Source organism: Mustela nivalis, assembly GCF_964662115.1.
Source record: "Mustela nivalis genome assembly, chromosome: 7".
Lineage (NCBI taxonomy): Eukaryota > Metazoa > Chordata > Mammalia > Carnivora > Mustelidae > Mustela > Mustela nivalis.
Genome location: NC_139026.1, coordinates 75,921,761 through 75,938,229, shown reverse-complemented (window position 1 = coordinate 75,938,229; position 16,469 = coordinate 75,921,761). Strand labels below are relative to the sequence as shown.

Below are 16,469 nucleotides of genomic sequence, written 5' to 3'. Positions count from 1 at the left end.
CCCAGAAATCTCTGCCAGAAATGGACAATTAACAAAAGATCTGTAGGGATGAATATTCTAAAACAAGAGCTTTTAGTGCAATGATACATGTAATTGCCAATATAATTTTCTCAGATTTATAGAAATGAGCTACCGTCAAGACCATGAGGAAGAGAAGTAGGGATTAGATCAGTATCTTAATTTTCGAATTCTTTGTTCTATCTCCCCAGTGCCCACCATGTGGTTAAAGCAAATCTCCCAGGTTAACAAAAACATGCAAGTTGGCCATTCAGTTCCCAAACTTGGAAACGGGCATTAGTTCTCCAGTGAAAAGGAGCTTATACTGGGCACCACACTGACTTCAGAACAATGATTGCCATCATTGGCAGTTTCCTCCTTGCTTCCCCCTGAATCCTTCTCTTCCCTTCTTTTCACTGTTTTCATAACCAGTGGCCTGAGTTTGCCACTTTCTATAAAAGGACTACAGAGGGGCTCTAATTAGCACCCTTGTCAGTTGCCTAGTTCTTTCACAGCGGCGGGCATCTGAGTTTGACTACTCACACCCAGTTTTATTACACTAAGATGTTAGGAGTGGGGGAAGAGGGAGTTATGCATAATTCTCTTTGAAAAATTAAAATGGCAAATACCAGTAGGTTCATGATATTGATATATTTAACATTAGACATATACACATATCGTGTATAGTAGATATGATCTATTATATAACCATATACTATAGTTCTATTTTTTAATTAGTTAGGAGAAAAGTAGTTTTGCCTGTTCACAGCACATCTACAAATAACAGGATTCTTGAAAATCAATACCATTCATGTACCATCCAAGTTCAATAGGTCACTATCACTGTGCTAAAGGTAGGATCTAGTCTAATCAAAACTTCCTCGAAAGAAAGCAGTAGAGGACTTGAATTAGGTGAGTGTTCCTGAGTCGGGTTGCACAGCAAAGACCAGGAAGCTATTTCTGGTTTCTGTTTCCATCTCCAGAATCTTTTTTAATAGGTTTCTCTTTCTTCTTGAAAATATCTTTTTTTTTTTTTTCCTTCCTTGCTAGCTACAGTGGGCCAGAGCATTGCTTTTGTTTTTAATACTATGGATAAAGTAGACAAAATTATCAGGGAAATGTACTTCCTCCATTATTCAAAATCAACAACTAATATCTTTAGGTTCAGAGATGTTAAAAACTGGCAATAAGAAATTAATGAGAGAGAGAGAAAAGTCCAGGGGTTAAAGGCATGAGTTTACATCCTGACTCGCCCAGCCATATGAACTTCAACAAATTATTGAGTCTGCCTGGGCTTCTGATTCCATTTTTCTTATTTTTTTTTTTTTAAGATTTTATTTATTTATTTGACAGAGAGAAAGAGAGATCACAAGTAGGCAGAGAGGTAGGCGGGGGGGGGGGGGGCGGGGGGGAGCAGGCTCCCTGCTGAGCAGACAGCCCTATGTGGGGCTTGATCCTAGGACCCTGAGATCATGACCTGAGCCAAAGGCAGAGGATTAACCCACTCAGCCACCCAGGCACCCTGATTCCATTTTTCTACAGTGGAGATTACGGATTCTATTTGTAATGAGTAAGTTTATGCACATGAAGTACTTAAGACAGTGTCTGACCAACAAAGTGCTGGATAAATGGTAACTATTATTATGACTCTTATAGTAATTATAATTAAGGAGGCTGAAGAAGTTGCCAGAGATACAGAGAGATAACAATGCAAAGTATGTTTTGGGTTTAGAGGAGAGGAAGAGGAAAGCTGTTAGTCGATGTTCTTAGTTATATAATCCAGGAATATATTTCGTCATCTTTACTACTATTTAGAGGCAGTAAATATTGTGCAGTCATGTTTTAAAATTCAGGCCAATCTACATTTCACCATCTTACAATTTTTTTAATGCCATCAACAGAAAGCATCCCATTTCAGAGATGTTAAAATGTGATAAAATATACATTTTAGATCTGATGAAACACACTACGATCTGGAAAATAATATAGAGCTATTTCAGGTATCAGCTGCTCCACAGTCCCATCTTTTGCTAGAAGAGCTGGAAGCTAAAACCTTGCTTCTGATCATACCTAGCACCTACCACTCAGATGGCTTTTAAGACAAGCCTATTAGATCTGGGCAGAAAGACAATGATTATTAAGAGTTTGGGGGGCGGGGGGAGGGAAGAGTTTTGACCTTAAAAGACAGGTCCTACTAGTGAGAAACCCAACAGGCAAGGAAGAACAAGGCTTGGAAGTGGGCAAGGAAGAAAGAAGGGCAGCAGGAATGGAAAACAAAAGGCAAAGCTAGAAGAGAACAAAACTTCTACAACAAAGTACTCGGGGTCTTCCAGTGCAGGAACCACCCAGGTCCTCCCAACTCCAATGGTCTCTTACTCAAGACATATCAACAGCAGCACAACTGATTAAGCACAACCGGTAACCAGGTAACCGGTAACCAGGTCCTCCCAACTCCAATGGTCTCTTACTCAAGACATATCAACAGCAGCAAGAATACCTGAATAAGCACAACCGGTAACCTACAAAGGACACCTAGTACATGAATTCTCAAAGACCAAAGTACACCACTCCCTGGCCTTCCCTAACACATGTTGCTGATGGGAGCACAGGAACCGTGTAGACTCAGAAGGAAAGCAGAGAAGCACTGAGGCAAGAAGGGTCTGTGCACAAGGTGCACAGGCCAGAGAGACAGCATATCTCCTCTAAGCTCAGCCGCTCAGTCCCCCAGCCCCTCCTTGAGCATCCTCATTAATAAGAAGCTCACAACCAGCAAAGGAACCTAATTCCATTTTCTGGCAATATTGCCAGAAAATTCTCATGCTGAACCAAAATGTGCCAAGCTAATTCAGGGTTCTTCTGTGTACGTAATATTTATTGAGTCCTCAAATGGACTTCAAAAAGCCCCTAAGGAGTGATGGCAATGGACCACACAAGTTAGGGACTGGACAGCAGGTGCAGCAACTTGAGTTGGCTGGGAAGAGTGAGTGCAGGAAGATTTTCTTCTAGGAACACAGACAACAAATAGTCAGGGAAAGTTAAGGGAGGGAGGGCCTCATATCCTGACCAGGAGATCTGTGGATCGATCCTGCAAGATGCCCAGCAGGTACTTGTGTCACCAGAAAAGCAGCATGGTAAAGAGGAGAAGGCCAGAATGTTAGGAAACAGAGGCAGAGGATGATGGTTTTGTGACACAATCCAGGCTTTAGGGAAGTCTGACATCAAAGTGGGACTCAAGACAGCACAAGAGGAAAGACCGAGGACAGAGGTCAGCAGTGAGAGGTACTTTCACGAGGGGGTGGGTGGGGCTGAGCAGGAAGGGGATGTAAAAGGATGGAAGACATGTGCCCAGCATAGCCTGCTGCTTGGGGAGGAGCTCACACTCTGTGGGGATGACTGGAGGCAACTAATCACAATCTTGTGAGACAGCAGTAGACTAGACAGACACAGAAAATGAGAAGAGAACACCAGATTGTGAAGCTAGCACTTGTGTTCATCCCAACAAAAATACTGAAATTTACCTGAACACTTCCTAAGCACTGTTCTAAGCCCTTTAAGAATATCAATTTTTATCCTGCCAACTTTTCTATGATGCGGTAATATTAATATTCCCATTTTATAGATGAGAGAACAGAACCAAAGAGATCCAAATCAGCCAGTTAATTACTAGAGAAGGATTCAAACCCAGCCAGTCTAACTCCAAAGCCCACACTTAGCTCTTATCATGGATTCTTCTCACCTTGATTTCTAGACCCTGCCACAATGCCTGATCCATAGTAAACACTGAGATATCTGTTGAAGGACTGAAGAATCCCTAGCTTTAGTGGGATTAGAGGAGGCAAACTCTGTAGTGCAGGGTACAGGGATCTGAAAAGAGAACAGAAATACCGATGGAGGTAGCTGGCACAGGGCTCTGAATAAAACTTGGAGATGAAATCGTTTTTCCAACCTGGTACAGATTTCCTTCCCCTGAACTACAAGCACACTAATTATTGCTCTTATACACAATACTAACTTACACCCTGGTGTTTATTATAGATCACATTCCTCCTTCTAGGATGGAAATCACTAAAGGTCAGGGCATCTGTCTCATTCAGCTTTGGACTCCCGATACCATTTATCAGTATGGTATGTTGTCAATATGATACCATTATGTAGCATAATTTAGGGGGAAAAAAAGGTATAGGTAACTCAACTTTTTACAGGGAAAATGAAGATGACTTTGTTTACAAAAATCCTTGATAGGAAAATTAAATGCATTTTTAACTGAATTTGGCTATAATTTGATAAACTCACATATACCATTTTGCATTGTATGTGAAACTATAAGCATGATCCCTCTGTATCCTTCAGTTAGGGCATCTTATTTATTTGGGACTTTCCACTCCTAAATACACTCACTAACATACATTTTAAAAATACAAATAACCTTTTCTTAAAGTCACTGCACTTTTTAGGATTACTATTAACATGTGGCCTAACCCAAAATCCTGTTAGAGGTCCCAGAGAACAGCCCAGCCTTGCAGAGCAGGTGGACATTTTAAAAATACAAATAACCTTTTCTTAAAGTCACTGCACTTTTTAGGATTACTATTAACATGTGGCCTAACCCAAATCCTGTTAGAGGTCCCAGAGAACAGCCCAGCCTTGCAGAGCAGGTGGCAGATTGGTCTGCAGCAAGGCTGCCCGGTGGCTCAATGCATTCCCCAGAATGGGGGCAGCTCCCAAGCTTCTGCAGATGCTGAAGCTGAGTCTGGTTTCAATGCATGGGTATGCATAAGGGGGAATGGCAGCTGGGTTTGTCTTCTCCACTCCATTCCTGCATCAGTGAAGCAATACAAAATTGATTACAGGCACGAGAACACTTGTTGGTGATGTGCACACCTTCAACTATAGTCCAGGAACAGAGAACTAATTCTAGACAATGCTCTTCAAACCATGCCAAATTTATTCCTGAACACACACACACAATTTCTCAGGTGTGATCAATGTATGACTAGTCCAACTTTCAGAGTTCAAATAAGAGTTAATATTTGCATGAATTTTAAAAGGTCCATCTTCATACTGAAAGGTTCCTGGTGAAGTCTGACCCAGAATCACTAAGGTGATCATTTTAGAACAGAGACATCAATAACAGGCAGTTGGGGAGCCACAGAAGGTGGCTGATAATGTGAAAATTATGATCAAGACCCAGATTTAAGAAAATTAATGGGACTGTGTGAGGTGGATAATAACACTACTGGTTAGAAGCTGGTCTGAAATAAGACAAAGGCCACCATCAAAAATGAAGGTGAGTCAGTAAGAAATGGCAGATGACCGGGTGGCAAGTAGACAAGAGAGAAAAGCAGATTTAAAATAAACTTTGAAGCCTTAAAGTTAGTAACACCTCCAAGCAAAGTTAGGAGGAGGGGCTGTGCTGCTGGCAGAAAAAGAAGTCACACTTTGGTACCCTTAGCACATTAACATGTATTAAAAGCCAGTTCTCGAAAATGCAGAGCAGTATAGATAAGCTACAGAAGCCCGGGGTTGGGGGTGGGGAATGACACCACCAAAGAATAGAGGTGGCAGGAAATAATGGGGCAAGAAGAAAAATAGGCTAGCCAGAGGAAGAAACCTGGAGATCTGGTGCAATAATAAACTCAGATGACAATCAAGACCAAGAAAAGTGCCTTCAGAGGAAGCAAACATGGAACACCTGGATGGCTCAATCAGTTCAGTGCCTGCCTTCAGTTTAGTTCATGATCCTGAAGTCCTGGGATCAAGCCCCACATCCGCTCCAGCACAGGGAGCCTGCCGCTCCCTCTGCCAGTGTGCGCTCTCTCCCTCCCCCTCTTCCTCTTTGTCAAATAAATAAATACACACACACACACACACACACACACACACACACACACGGACGCAAACACCACAGAGAAATTAAGAAAAAGGTCCCAAAACAGCCTATAGGAGAATACTTGGGAATCTACAGCTGACCTAGACTACCTACCAATGCCAGCTTGGGAAGAGAAGCCAGCCGAAAAGAAGAGGAAGTGGGGAGAAAGACAGGGTGACCGGGATGAAGAAAGAAGTGGAGGCAACAAGGGAAGTACAGAGTAGTTTAAGGGAGAAAGCTGTTGGGTCATAGCTCCAAAGAACTTCCAAGTATAAAGTGTAGGCAGACCTCATCTGGAGGGAAAAGAGGGAGTGAGGGCCAAGCCCAGGACGGGATAGTAAAGAGGCATGCAGCCCAGGGAAGGTAAAAAAGGAGAAATGTGGCTGAGGACCAGATCTGTCCACCGGAGAAAGAGGTCAGCTATCAAGTACAAAGAAGCCAAGTCTGAAGTGAAAGGAAGGTATGTGGGTTCATATCAGATAATCCAGTCAGATATAAATTGTACATCTGCATAAATTAAAGTCTCCTTCAAGAGGAACAGGATGAGGCTGAGAAATAAGACAAAGTAGAAAAGACCTATAACAGATGTAAAAAAATGCAATTAAGAATCAACCAGTTAGGGGCGCCTGGATGGCTCAGTGGGTTACAGCCTCTGCCGTGGGCTCAGGTCATGATCCCAGCATCCTGGGATCGAGCCCCGCAAAGAACCTGCTTCCTTCTCTCTGTCTCTGCCTGCCTCTCTGCTTACTTGTGATCTTTGTCTGTCAAATAAATAAATAAAGTCTTTAAAAAAAAAAAAAAAAAAGAATCAGCCAGTTAGGGGCAGAAAATTTGCCAAAAGTTACAGAGGGCCCAGAAGATGTGCTAGTTGAGAAGCCATCTAGATTACTCTTTGCTTTGCACCTGCAAATTTTGGTTGCCTGTGCTCAAGACTGAAGGCAGGGTTTGCCCATGTTTGGGAATGCACAGTAGTTCATAAAGCTGGTTACACCTCAGAATCATCTGGGGCACTTGTTAAAAATATGGCTTTTCTCACCCTACCCCTGGAGATTCTGACTCATTATACCTAGGGTGCGGCTGGGAATTTCTAATTAGCACTCCAAGTAACTCTGATGCAGCCATCAGGAGAACATTTGGAAATCAAACAGATCATGAGAATTATCTGATGTACTTTTTAAAAAAGTAAAGGTTCATGAGCTTCTATCCAAACGGAGTGAATCTCACACTATACTCACAAAATTAAATGCATCATGTTTGACTCCTTTTTCAAGCAACTTTTCAGCAGACGCATGTACAGAAGAACTTCAGTACAACCTTGACTATAACAAGGAAGGAATCCAGTGCCCCATTAGTCCAGGGCTTTGGGCAGACCCTTAATTCCATTCCCCAAAAGTCCCACATCCTCTTCTGTCACCAGTTGGATCTATGAACCTAAGTTTCCATCAGCAGAGGAAGAATGCAAGCAAATAAGTAAATGTGGAATAAGTCTCTGAATGTCCTCAGGTTCACAAGTTGGCAGAGCTGTTCCTTAAGAGACGACTAACAGCTCTTAGAAGGAAATCCAAGTAAGAAAACGCTTCCTGGTTCCTGCCCCTCTGAGGGACTTTCTTATTTCAAAGTCCATCTTTAAGCAGCTTCCAAGAAACAAACAATATTGATGGACACTGCTATTTTACTCTAAATCCTCAGATAAATTATTTGCTCAGATCATTATATTCATTAAAGTTACAAATAATCTTAGACCTAAATACATAACACATCATTGTTGCATTGCACTTTGCCTCTTAAAGCCCTGGGAAACCTTCAGAACTAGTGGGTCAAGCATGTGAGCACTGAAGCTAGAGAGAACTGGTTCAAATCTTGCCCCCGAAGATTAGGCCATTTGTACAGCAACAAGTTAAGACTTTCTGAAACTTGGTCTTTTTCTCTAAAAGGATAATATACCCTATCTTATAGGATTGTCATAAGAATAAGAAGTGGAAGTAAAACACACATGGTCCTGGCTCAGAGACAGTGTTCAATACACAGTAAGTGCTCATCCGGGGATCCCAAATCTCCATCCCTCCTCCCCCCAATAGTGGTGACATCATCCTTAAGAGACGACTAACAGCTCTTGGAAGGAAATCCAAGTAAGATGGATGAAGAAGTCATCTTCATCACTCAGGATATTGGAGTTAAGTGTTGAAAATCCAAGTACCCCAGCCATGGTGAGAACTAGAAAAAGAAACTCTACTTATGTAAAGCTAGCACATCATACAATGTGAAACATCTATGGCCACAAAGTACCAAGATGATGAATACATTACAACAGTTATGCTTTGAAATGTAGTTTTATTGTTGAGATTATAAGAAAGGAGGTTCCCAAGGACAAGAGGGAAAAAAAAGAAAAAGAACAGTAAATCTAAACCTGAATGGCAAACTAATTCGTAAGCCCGTGCTACCCTGGGGGCAATACCATTCCCAAGAACCTAGAGCCCAAGAACTGAGGGGCTTGCAGGAGAGAGGGAGACTGGCCTTGACCTTGTGAAATGGGAAAGGACTGAACCTCAAACCAGACACCAATGTTCCACACTGAAAGAGCTACACCTGAATACAAAGGTGGCCTAGGAAAAATTTGCCATCACAGCAAACTGACGATAAAGTCTGCCCCTACACCAAGTGGAAAAATTAATGATGATAATGATGCTGATCTCCCCTGAGAAAGCCTGAATTCAAATTTACACTATCTTCAAGTCATGGAAAGGCCTGCCTAATAAAAGTAGCATTAGGTTGCAAGTAAAAACAAATATTTTCTACAGGAAGTCATCTTCAATAAAGGCCTTCAGGATTCCCATAAAACTACAGAATTACAGAAATAAGCTGCCTTGAATGATAGCAGAAAAAAAACAAAACAAAGAACTGACTAGATCAACTCTTCCCCACCATCAAGGGCAACCAGTATTCAGAGTATGGGGTTGGGGGGAAGCACAACAGAAAATTTTCATCTTACTTTATGTGTATACAAGTAACCGTTTAAATTTATGGATTTTTTTTCCCGTAATCGAATTACATGATTAATGTTATATGCATAGGACCATTACCTTTGACTCTAAGCACACTTGAATTTGAATCCTAGTAAAACAAGTACCAGTTTTAGGACTCCAAGCAAGTTAGTAAAACTCTTTGTGCTTCCATTTTTTCAGCTGTAAAATGGGCATACTACTGCTACTATTTGGACTGTTATAAAATAAATTCATATACATATACATGTGTGTATCACATAGTATTTCATAGAAAACACACTCAATAGATCATTATTATGAACATTATAGGGGGAGGGTATTCATTCATTCAACAAGTATTTTTAGAGTATCCTAGTGCCAGATTCTTGGAGACACAGAGAATAAAGATTCCTTGTTATGATACTACCTGGAATGTTTGCTTTGTGCCATTTATTTCTATTATCTTTTAAAGTACTGTTTTCTCCATTTTATAAATGAAGAAAGTGAGAAATTAAGAGGCTTGGTCTAATTCACACAACTAGGACTTGGATGCTATATGACCCCAAAGCCTAGATCTTAATCACCTCAACTCTCTGCTTCACCTAGACGAGGAAATTTATAGCCAGGTATATACAGCATATGCAGTTGGTAGACTTTTTCTTTTCCCCTGGGAAAAATCACAAAACTCTAAAGTTAGTGGGTTTCACAATCATAGATATAACACAATACCATGAAACTGAATTTTCTGTTAAGCTCTTGACCTCTCAAGTTTTTGTTCCTTCTTTAAGAGGGAAAGTAACAATTATGAGTAACATCCACTCTGTATGTAATGGGTCTAAATGCTGTGGTTTCATATATAAATACTTTTCTAGGTGCTGCAGTGAAACTGGCACTCCTTGCAGATTTAAACCTGGTTGAGTTTTTGATTTGGAGAGGATCTTATAAAATAATGGTTGGATGAGACTGAATAGGGAGGCAGATTTGATTCAAAGAAGGAAGCGCTTTCTAAAATGTTTTTATACTACCCAGTTAAATAGGGTGTGGCCACTCAATAGGTTAAGACTTCCTGTCAGAACACTGGATCATTCTCCAATAGATACTATAGATTATATATCCTGGTAAAGAGGAACAATCTTACCTTGGAAGATTAAGTCATTTTCACTTTTCAACTTTGAAACTACAGCAGCAAGAACTCTGAGTTTGTGTAAACAATATTAAGACAATGTAACAGACTAGAAAAGTTACTGCTACACTCTACATATCATTTTATTATTTTAAACACTTTTTTTTTTTAAAAGATTTTATTTGACAGACAGCAATCACAAGTAGACAGAGAGGCAGGCAGAGACAGAGAGAGAGGGAAGCAGGCTCCCCGCTGAGCAGAGCCCCCAACGCGGGGCTTGATCCCAGGACCCTGGGATCATGACCTGAGCCAAAGGCAGAGGCTTTAACCCACTGAGCCACTCAGGCGCCCCTATTTTAAAGATTTTATTTTTAAGTAATCCCTACATCCAGCATGGGGTTTAAACTTCTAACCGGGAGATCAAGAGTTGCACCTCTACTCCCTATCACGACCCTACCTACCATTTTAAAAAGAACAAAAAGGGTGTCTGAGTGACTCAGTCAGTTGAGTGTCTAACTCTTGGTTTCAGCTCAGGTCATGATCTCAGGGTCATCAAATCCAGTCCAAGGCAGTGTCCCCACTCAGTGGGGACTCTGCTTGAGAGTCTCCTTCTCTCTTGCCCCTCCCCCACTTGCTCTCATTTGCTCTCTCTGTAAAAGAAATATAGTTTTTAAAAATTCAAAAAGAAAAAGAAAAAAACTGTTGTGGGGGCACTTGGGTGGCAGTCAGTTAAGTGACCAACTCTTGGTTTCAGTTCAGACTCTCTCTTCCTCTCCCTCTCCTTCACTATCCCCCCCCCCCACCGCCCTGATCCCTGCATGTGCACTCACTCACACTCTAAAATAAATAAATCTTTCAAAAAAAAAAAAAAGTGTTCTGGATTTTCTCTGAAGTAAAAAAGGACTGTTTCTTCTATAAGCAAAGCTACTTTATAGAAGATTATTTATAGCCTCCAACAACTCCTTTCATTCCTACTTCTAAGTCACTTCATCTTTTGCTCACCTATTCAGTTTGGAAACTGAATGTAATGTAATTTTAAATAAAAACATGATGTAAAGAACTTGAATCCTATTGCCCTCAAAACTGAAAACAGTCAGTGATTAAGAAATTGGTAACTCTGGGACGCCTGGGTGGCTCAGTTGGTTAAGCAGCTGCCTTCGGCTCAGGTCATGATCCCAGGGTCCTGGGATCAAGTCCCACATCGGGCTCCTTGTTCGGCAAGGAGCCTGCTTCTCCCTCTGCCTCTGCCTGCCTCTTTGTCTGCCTATGCTCGCTTGCTCTCTCTCCCTCTGTCTCTGGCAAATAAATAAATAAAATCTTTAAAAAAAAAAAAAGAAAGAAATTGGTAACTCATGGCACCTGGCTGACTCAGTCAGAGGAACACGAGAGTCTTGATATTGGCTTCATGAGTTCGAGCCCATGTTGGATGTAGAGATCACGCTTAAAAAAAAAAAAAAATGGTAGCTCAATTTAAAAATGTGTAAATAACTTCAGAAAAAGCAAAACATACTCACTAAGAAAGGAAAACACTCTTCCATTCATTTTAGAGTGAATCACACCTAAATCTAGAAGAGATGATTTCACTGTCCTCATTTCACAGAAGAGGAAATTGAGAGGTAACCAACTGTAATTCAGTTACTTGGTTGCATTATTTTCTCACATCACTATTTCTGCCCTTATCTAATGTGGCTTTAAATTTGTAAATCATCCATCATGTTTTTCTACCCTATGACTACTAACTACAACTTCAGGACAAGGATTAGAGAAATTTTAAAACTCCAACAGTTATCACATTTAAATAATCATGGCACATTTGCTTAATCAAAACAAAATGAAAGTGAATAAAAGTATTTGCGTTTCTGCTGCGTGAATGAGGGTTTTGTCTCATAACTGGTCTACATACAAAACGTTTCTAGCTATAGTATGATAGGAGCACAAAAATCAAGAAAAAATCCCTAGCGTTCCACATAGTTTCAAGCTCCCCTCCGAAATGCCGAGGGCTTGAACAGATCTTTAGGATTTCTTCCAATACTAAGATTCGACGAGAATTCACTACTCAAAATACCGCATTACTGATAGCTGAATTTATCTATACGAAAAGAGCAATAATAGTTCCATTTCTTGATACTAGGAATCTGTTTCCTTATGAGAGACGCCGCCTTTCACACGTAAGGTGGGAGTCAAGCGTATTCTGCAAAAGCGAAAACCGGAGCCCTCCGGATAGCTGGTCCCAGGTTACCAACAACTACGCGAGCCCAAGGGGAACATCAGCCTAGTACAAGTAGGCTACATGTGTTGTACTAGTCCTTCACGAGGTCTGCCGAAGCAGGAATTTAACTAAGAAACTTAAACTTCAGTGTCTCAAAAGAATGGGCTTTATTACTTCGTAGCCAAACTTTTAAAATAATACCTATAGTCCCGGAATTCCCTGATAAGGGACCTCCAGGGCAAGCTCGGGCCCCCCGCGGATTCTTGCCCAAGGTCCTTTGGGGGAAGGGACACAGTCTTTGGGGGAAAGGGACACAATCGGTAAGGGGTGGACGGCCCGGCTCAGCCGTCTGGGAAGCTCCCCCCACTGGGCTCCCTTAGCAGCAAGGAGACTGGGCGCACCTGCGGGGCGCTCCGCCCGGCTTACTCAGGCAGCAACGCCTCCGCCCGCCCCTGCCCCGCGGGGCACTCACCTGGGCGGTCCGCAGGTGCCTGGCTCCTGAAGGCGTCCGTCTCGGGCCGTCCCCAGTGCGACCCCGAGGGTCTCCAGGGCTGAGGGGTCCCCAGCGGCAGGCAGAAGGGACCGGGCTTCCGCCGTATAGCGGTCCGCCTGAAGTTGTAGCCGCCCTCGCCGTTCATCGCGCCGGGTTCGCTCACAGCTCCCGCCTCTCTATCACGCTCGTCCGTCAGCAAAGGTGCGCTCGACCGGCTCCTTCGGGGTGACCGGACCCCGGGGGGGGGGGGCGTCGCCTGCGTGCCACGCTAGGTCCGACTCAAGAGGGGCGACTGCGGGCTGCTCGGCGCCGGCGTCCCCTCGGCGAGTGCCCCGCGGTCCCCTCCTTCCCGGGACGCTCTGGGCCGCGCTGAGAATTTGGCTCGGACTCCTGGTGCTGCCGCAACGCCTCAGTCTCTGCGGCGCCCGCACTCACCTGACGCCGCTGCAGCGGCCGGCCGGGCTGCGTCCACCCTCCTCCCTGCGAGCGGACGGCCGCAAGCCCCGAGGGCGGAGCGCAGAGCGCGCAGAGTACAGGCAGTTCGCGCCGCCGCCTCCGCCTCCAGCCGGGCATGCAGCCAAGGACTCGCAGTGCTGCTGGAAGAGCCCAGGGCGCGGCTCGGGAGCCGGTTTTCACCGGACGGCTCCGCCCCCGTCCCGCCCGGCGCGTAACGGGCACTCCCATTGGCCGAGAGGCGCGCACCTGCGGCACACACCTGGGTGCTCAAAAGGTCAGCCGCGCTCACCTGCGGTCTCACGCCGCTGTGCCGGGCGCTCGATAATAATCTTATTTATGTCCTAGAGCTACCCAGTGAATTAAGTATTTCAGATAAGGAAACCAAAGCGCGGAACCTACAGTGAGTCGCTGCCGACCTAGAATCCCTACTCGAGTTTCTGCATCAATGTCTGTCCTTGTCTCACCGAATCAAATTATCTTACCAGAAGCATCATACTAGAGATGATGAGGGATGTGTGGAAGTAAAAGAGAAAGGTGGTGCTAACAATCCACAGATTTCCAGAAGGGCATCAGAACCCTCCATCACCATGAACACTTTTAGGACTGTATTAGTAATCACGTTAGAGTCCATTTAATTTGTTGTTTTAACACTAGCTAAACAGCAAATTGAAGAAAATACATGTTAAATTGGTTTATGTGCACTTAAAAACTCGCGACTCTAATAATGAAGGGATTGTGTTCCAAAATCACAGAGATAGGAGGGGAAAGGACATTCCAAGAACTCCAGCGTTCCAACTCAAGCAGATCAAGTTCCCCAGCCATCACTTCCACCTGAGAAACCACTCCACATTTATTCAAATGGTCCTTCACCCAGGTAACATCTCCTCTAGCAAACTGAGGTTAGCCCTTAATCCAGTCCTCCTGAAGTAACCTTTGAGGAGGGCAATTCAACTGTCTCAGTTATTTGGCTGATACTTCAATAGACACACCACTGAGGAGAAGGAAATACCCCCTAATTTTTAATGCATCCTTTCAGATCTTGTTGAAAGGAGGTTTTGCTCCCTTTGGATTTATTATGCATATCACTACATTCCCCTTAAACATTGTTTCACTTTCAGTGTAATTGCAGTGTTATCTACTGTGCCATGTATAGTACTGGAAATAATTTAAACAAGTAGTTTCAAAGACAAGTTAATATTGAAAGAAGTTTTACTACAATTACCATGAGTTGATCATAATTGAAAAATTTATAACTTAATGTATTTGGTTCTATAAAAAAGTGGTATTGCAATCAATACTATCATACTAGCCACCTATGTAATAACCTTGAAATAACCTATTTTTTAAGTGGGCAGATGCTGTCAATCTTTTTTTTTTTTAAGATTTATTTATTTATTCTGGAGGGATGCAGAGGGAGAAAAGCAGACTTCCCACTGAGCAGGGAGCAGGGACACTGATGTGGGTCTCAATCCCAGGACCCTGAGATCATGACCTGGGCCAAAATCAAGAGTTGGACATTTAACCAACAGAATCACCCAGGCGCCCCTGCAACATTTTTTAGAGAACTGGTTACTGATAAAATCACCCCCCTCACACACACACACATGCACACATACACACACAGAAATACTTTCTATGTAGAAAGCTCATTCTTTCTGTAGAGAACTGCAGTAAACATACCTGTTTCGGGCAAAAAGGTGTCTTATCACAAGTGTTTGTAGCAAGAGTTCTATGCTTCCTCATTTGGATATTTTGAGTTATGTATACATATTTCTATTTCTTTTTTGATTCAAAGTTGTTCATAGTTGCCTAATAATATACCAGAGGATGTCTTTATTTTCAGATGGAATGTTTATAATTTATATACACCATCTGGGGGCACTGGGTGTCTCGGTCAGTTAGGCATCTGCCTTTGGCACAGGTCATGACCCCAGGTCCTGGGATGGAGTCCCACATTGGGCTCCTCGCTCAGCAGAAAAGCCTGCCTCTTCCTCTCCCTCTGCCTGCTGCTCCTCCTGCTTGTGCACACACACACTCTCTCTGACAAATAAATAAATACCATCTTTAAAAATATATGTATATCATCTGACATTACTTCTATCAATATTACTGCTGCTTACAATTTTCTGCAACAATTTCTAACAGACTTTGCATTTGATGGCTGTGTTTTGAAACACTAGGTGAATGGATCAAATGACTCCATTTGATCTCAAGTTATCTTAGGTTAGAGTAGAACAAAATATTGAGTATCACCTTGTACATATAGTCTTCATATACTGTTTTATTCATCTATATATCTAATAGGAAGTTTACCACTAATTAACACATATTGAGTGAGAGCTCTGCTGGATACTGACACAGATATGTGCAGGTTTCTTTTTGTTTGTTTGTTTCTTTTTTTAAAATTGTATTTATCTGAGAGAGAGCAAGAGCTGGGGGCAGGGAGAGGAAGAAGCAGTATCCTTGCTGAGCAGGGAGTCTGACTTGGGCATTTAACGGACTGGACCACCCAGGCAGCCTGAGATGTGCATATTTCACAGGTTTCTATGCACGACAGCTCTCTGTGACTGAGACAGCGCTGAACGCTAACCAAATCCCACATCATTTTCATTTGGACACACACTTCCCTTGCACTTAGGTGGAGCCATGTCACTACAGTCTTCAGAATTTTGTGGACAGAAGTGGTATGTGTCACCTCAGGCCTGGCTTCTGCACCCTTACCAGGAGATGTGCTAGTCCTCTTCTCTGTCTGCTGGAATGCAGAAGGACCGTTGGAGGAACCTGGAACCCCACACTGTGGTGGAGTCACAGTATGGAGAGGAGGTGGCAGCTCAGAATCAACTCTTTCCTAGGAATTAACATATAGGGTCAGACTAGAAAAATGCACAGGAAGACTATAGACTAATTCATGTTCCTTAAATTTTATCTTTAGACTTCCCAATGTAGCAAAAATCACATGTAGATTGGCATATGTCTCTTCGGTCTAGTTTAAATGTTTTAAACAAACATTCAATTTAATTTTAACAACCTAACCAGTCTCCAACTGATCTAGTTCCTAATAAGCAAGATAAAACCAAAAAAGAATATTCAGGAGAAAAATTAGGAATCAGTAAGCTGCTTCAACTATTAATAGGACATCATTTCCAAAACTGGAATCTAAGGGAAATCAACACTTTGTAACAAAGTTATTCTTATTTTTATCTCACGAGAGAAAGATAAAAGTTCTCTCATTTTAATAATAAATTGTTATTTCCTCAGTAAATAAATTATAAATTTATTAGTTATACACTTTGATGCTATCACTGGGTAGAAATTTATATAAATGCTATTAAAGTAATAAA

At 42.5% G+C, this 16,469-nt stretch overlaps 1 protein-coding gene across 1 annotated transcript in view; it reads right to left on the bottom strand.

Annotated features, from left to right (window-relative positions):
- The window catches only part of FGD4 (FYVE, RhoGEF and PH domain containing 4), a 205,269-nt gene extending 192,127 nt beyond the window's left edge, over positions 1-13,142 (bottom strand). Inside the window, exon 1 of the mRNA XM_082742459.1 lies at positions 12,652-13,142. Coding sequence (XP_082598585.1) covers positions 12,652-12,817 — 166 coding nt within the window. The 5' untranslated portion in view covers positions 12,818-13,142. The remainder of the gene's footprint in view (positions 1-12,651) is intronic.
- Positions 13,143-16,469: the final 3,327 nt, after the last annotated feature.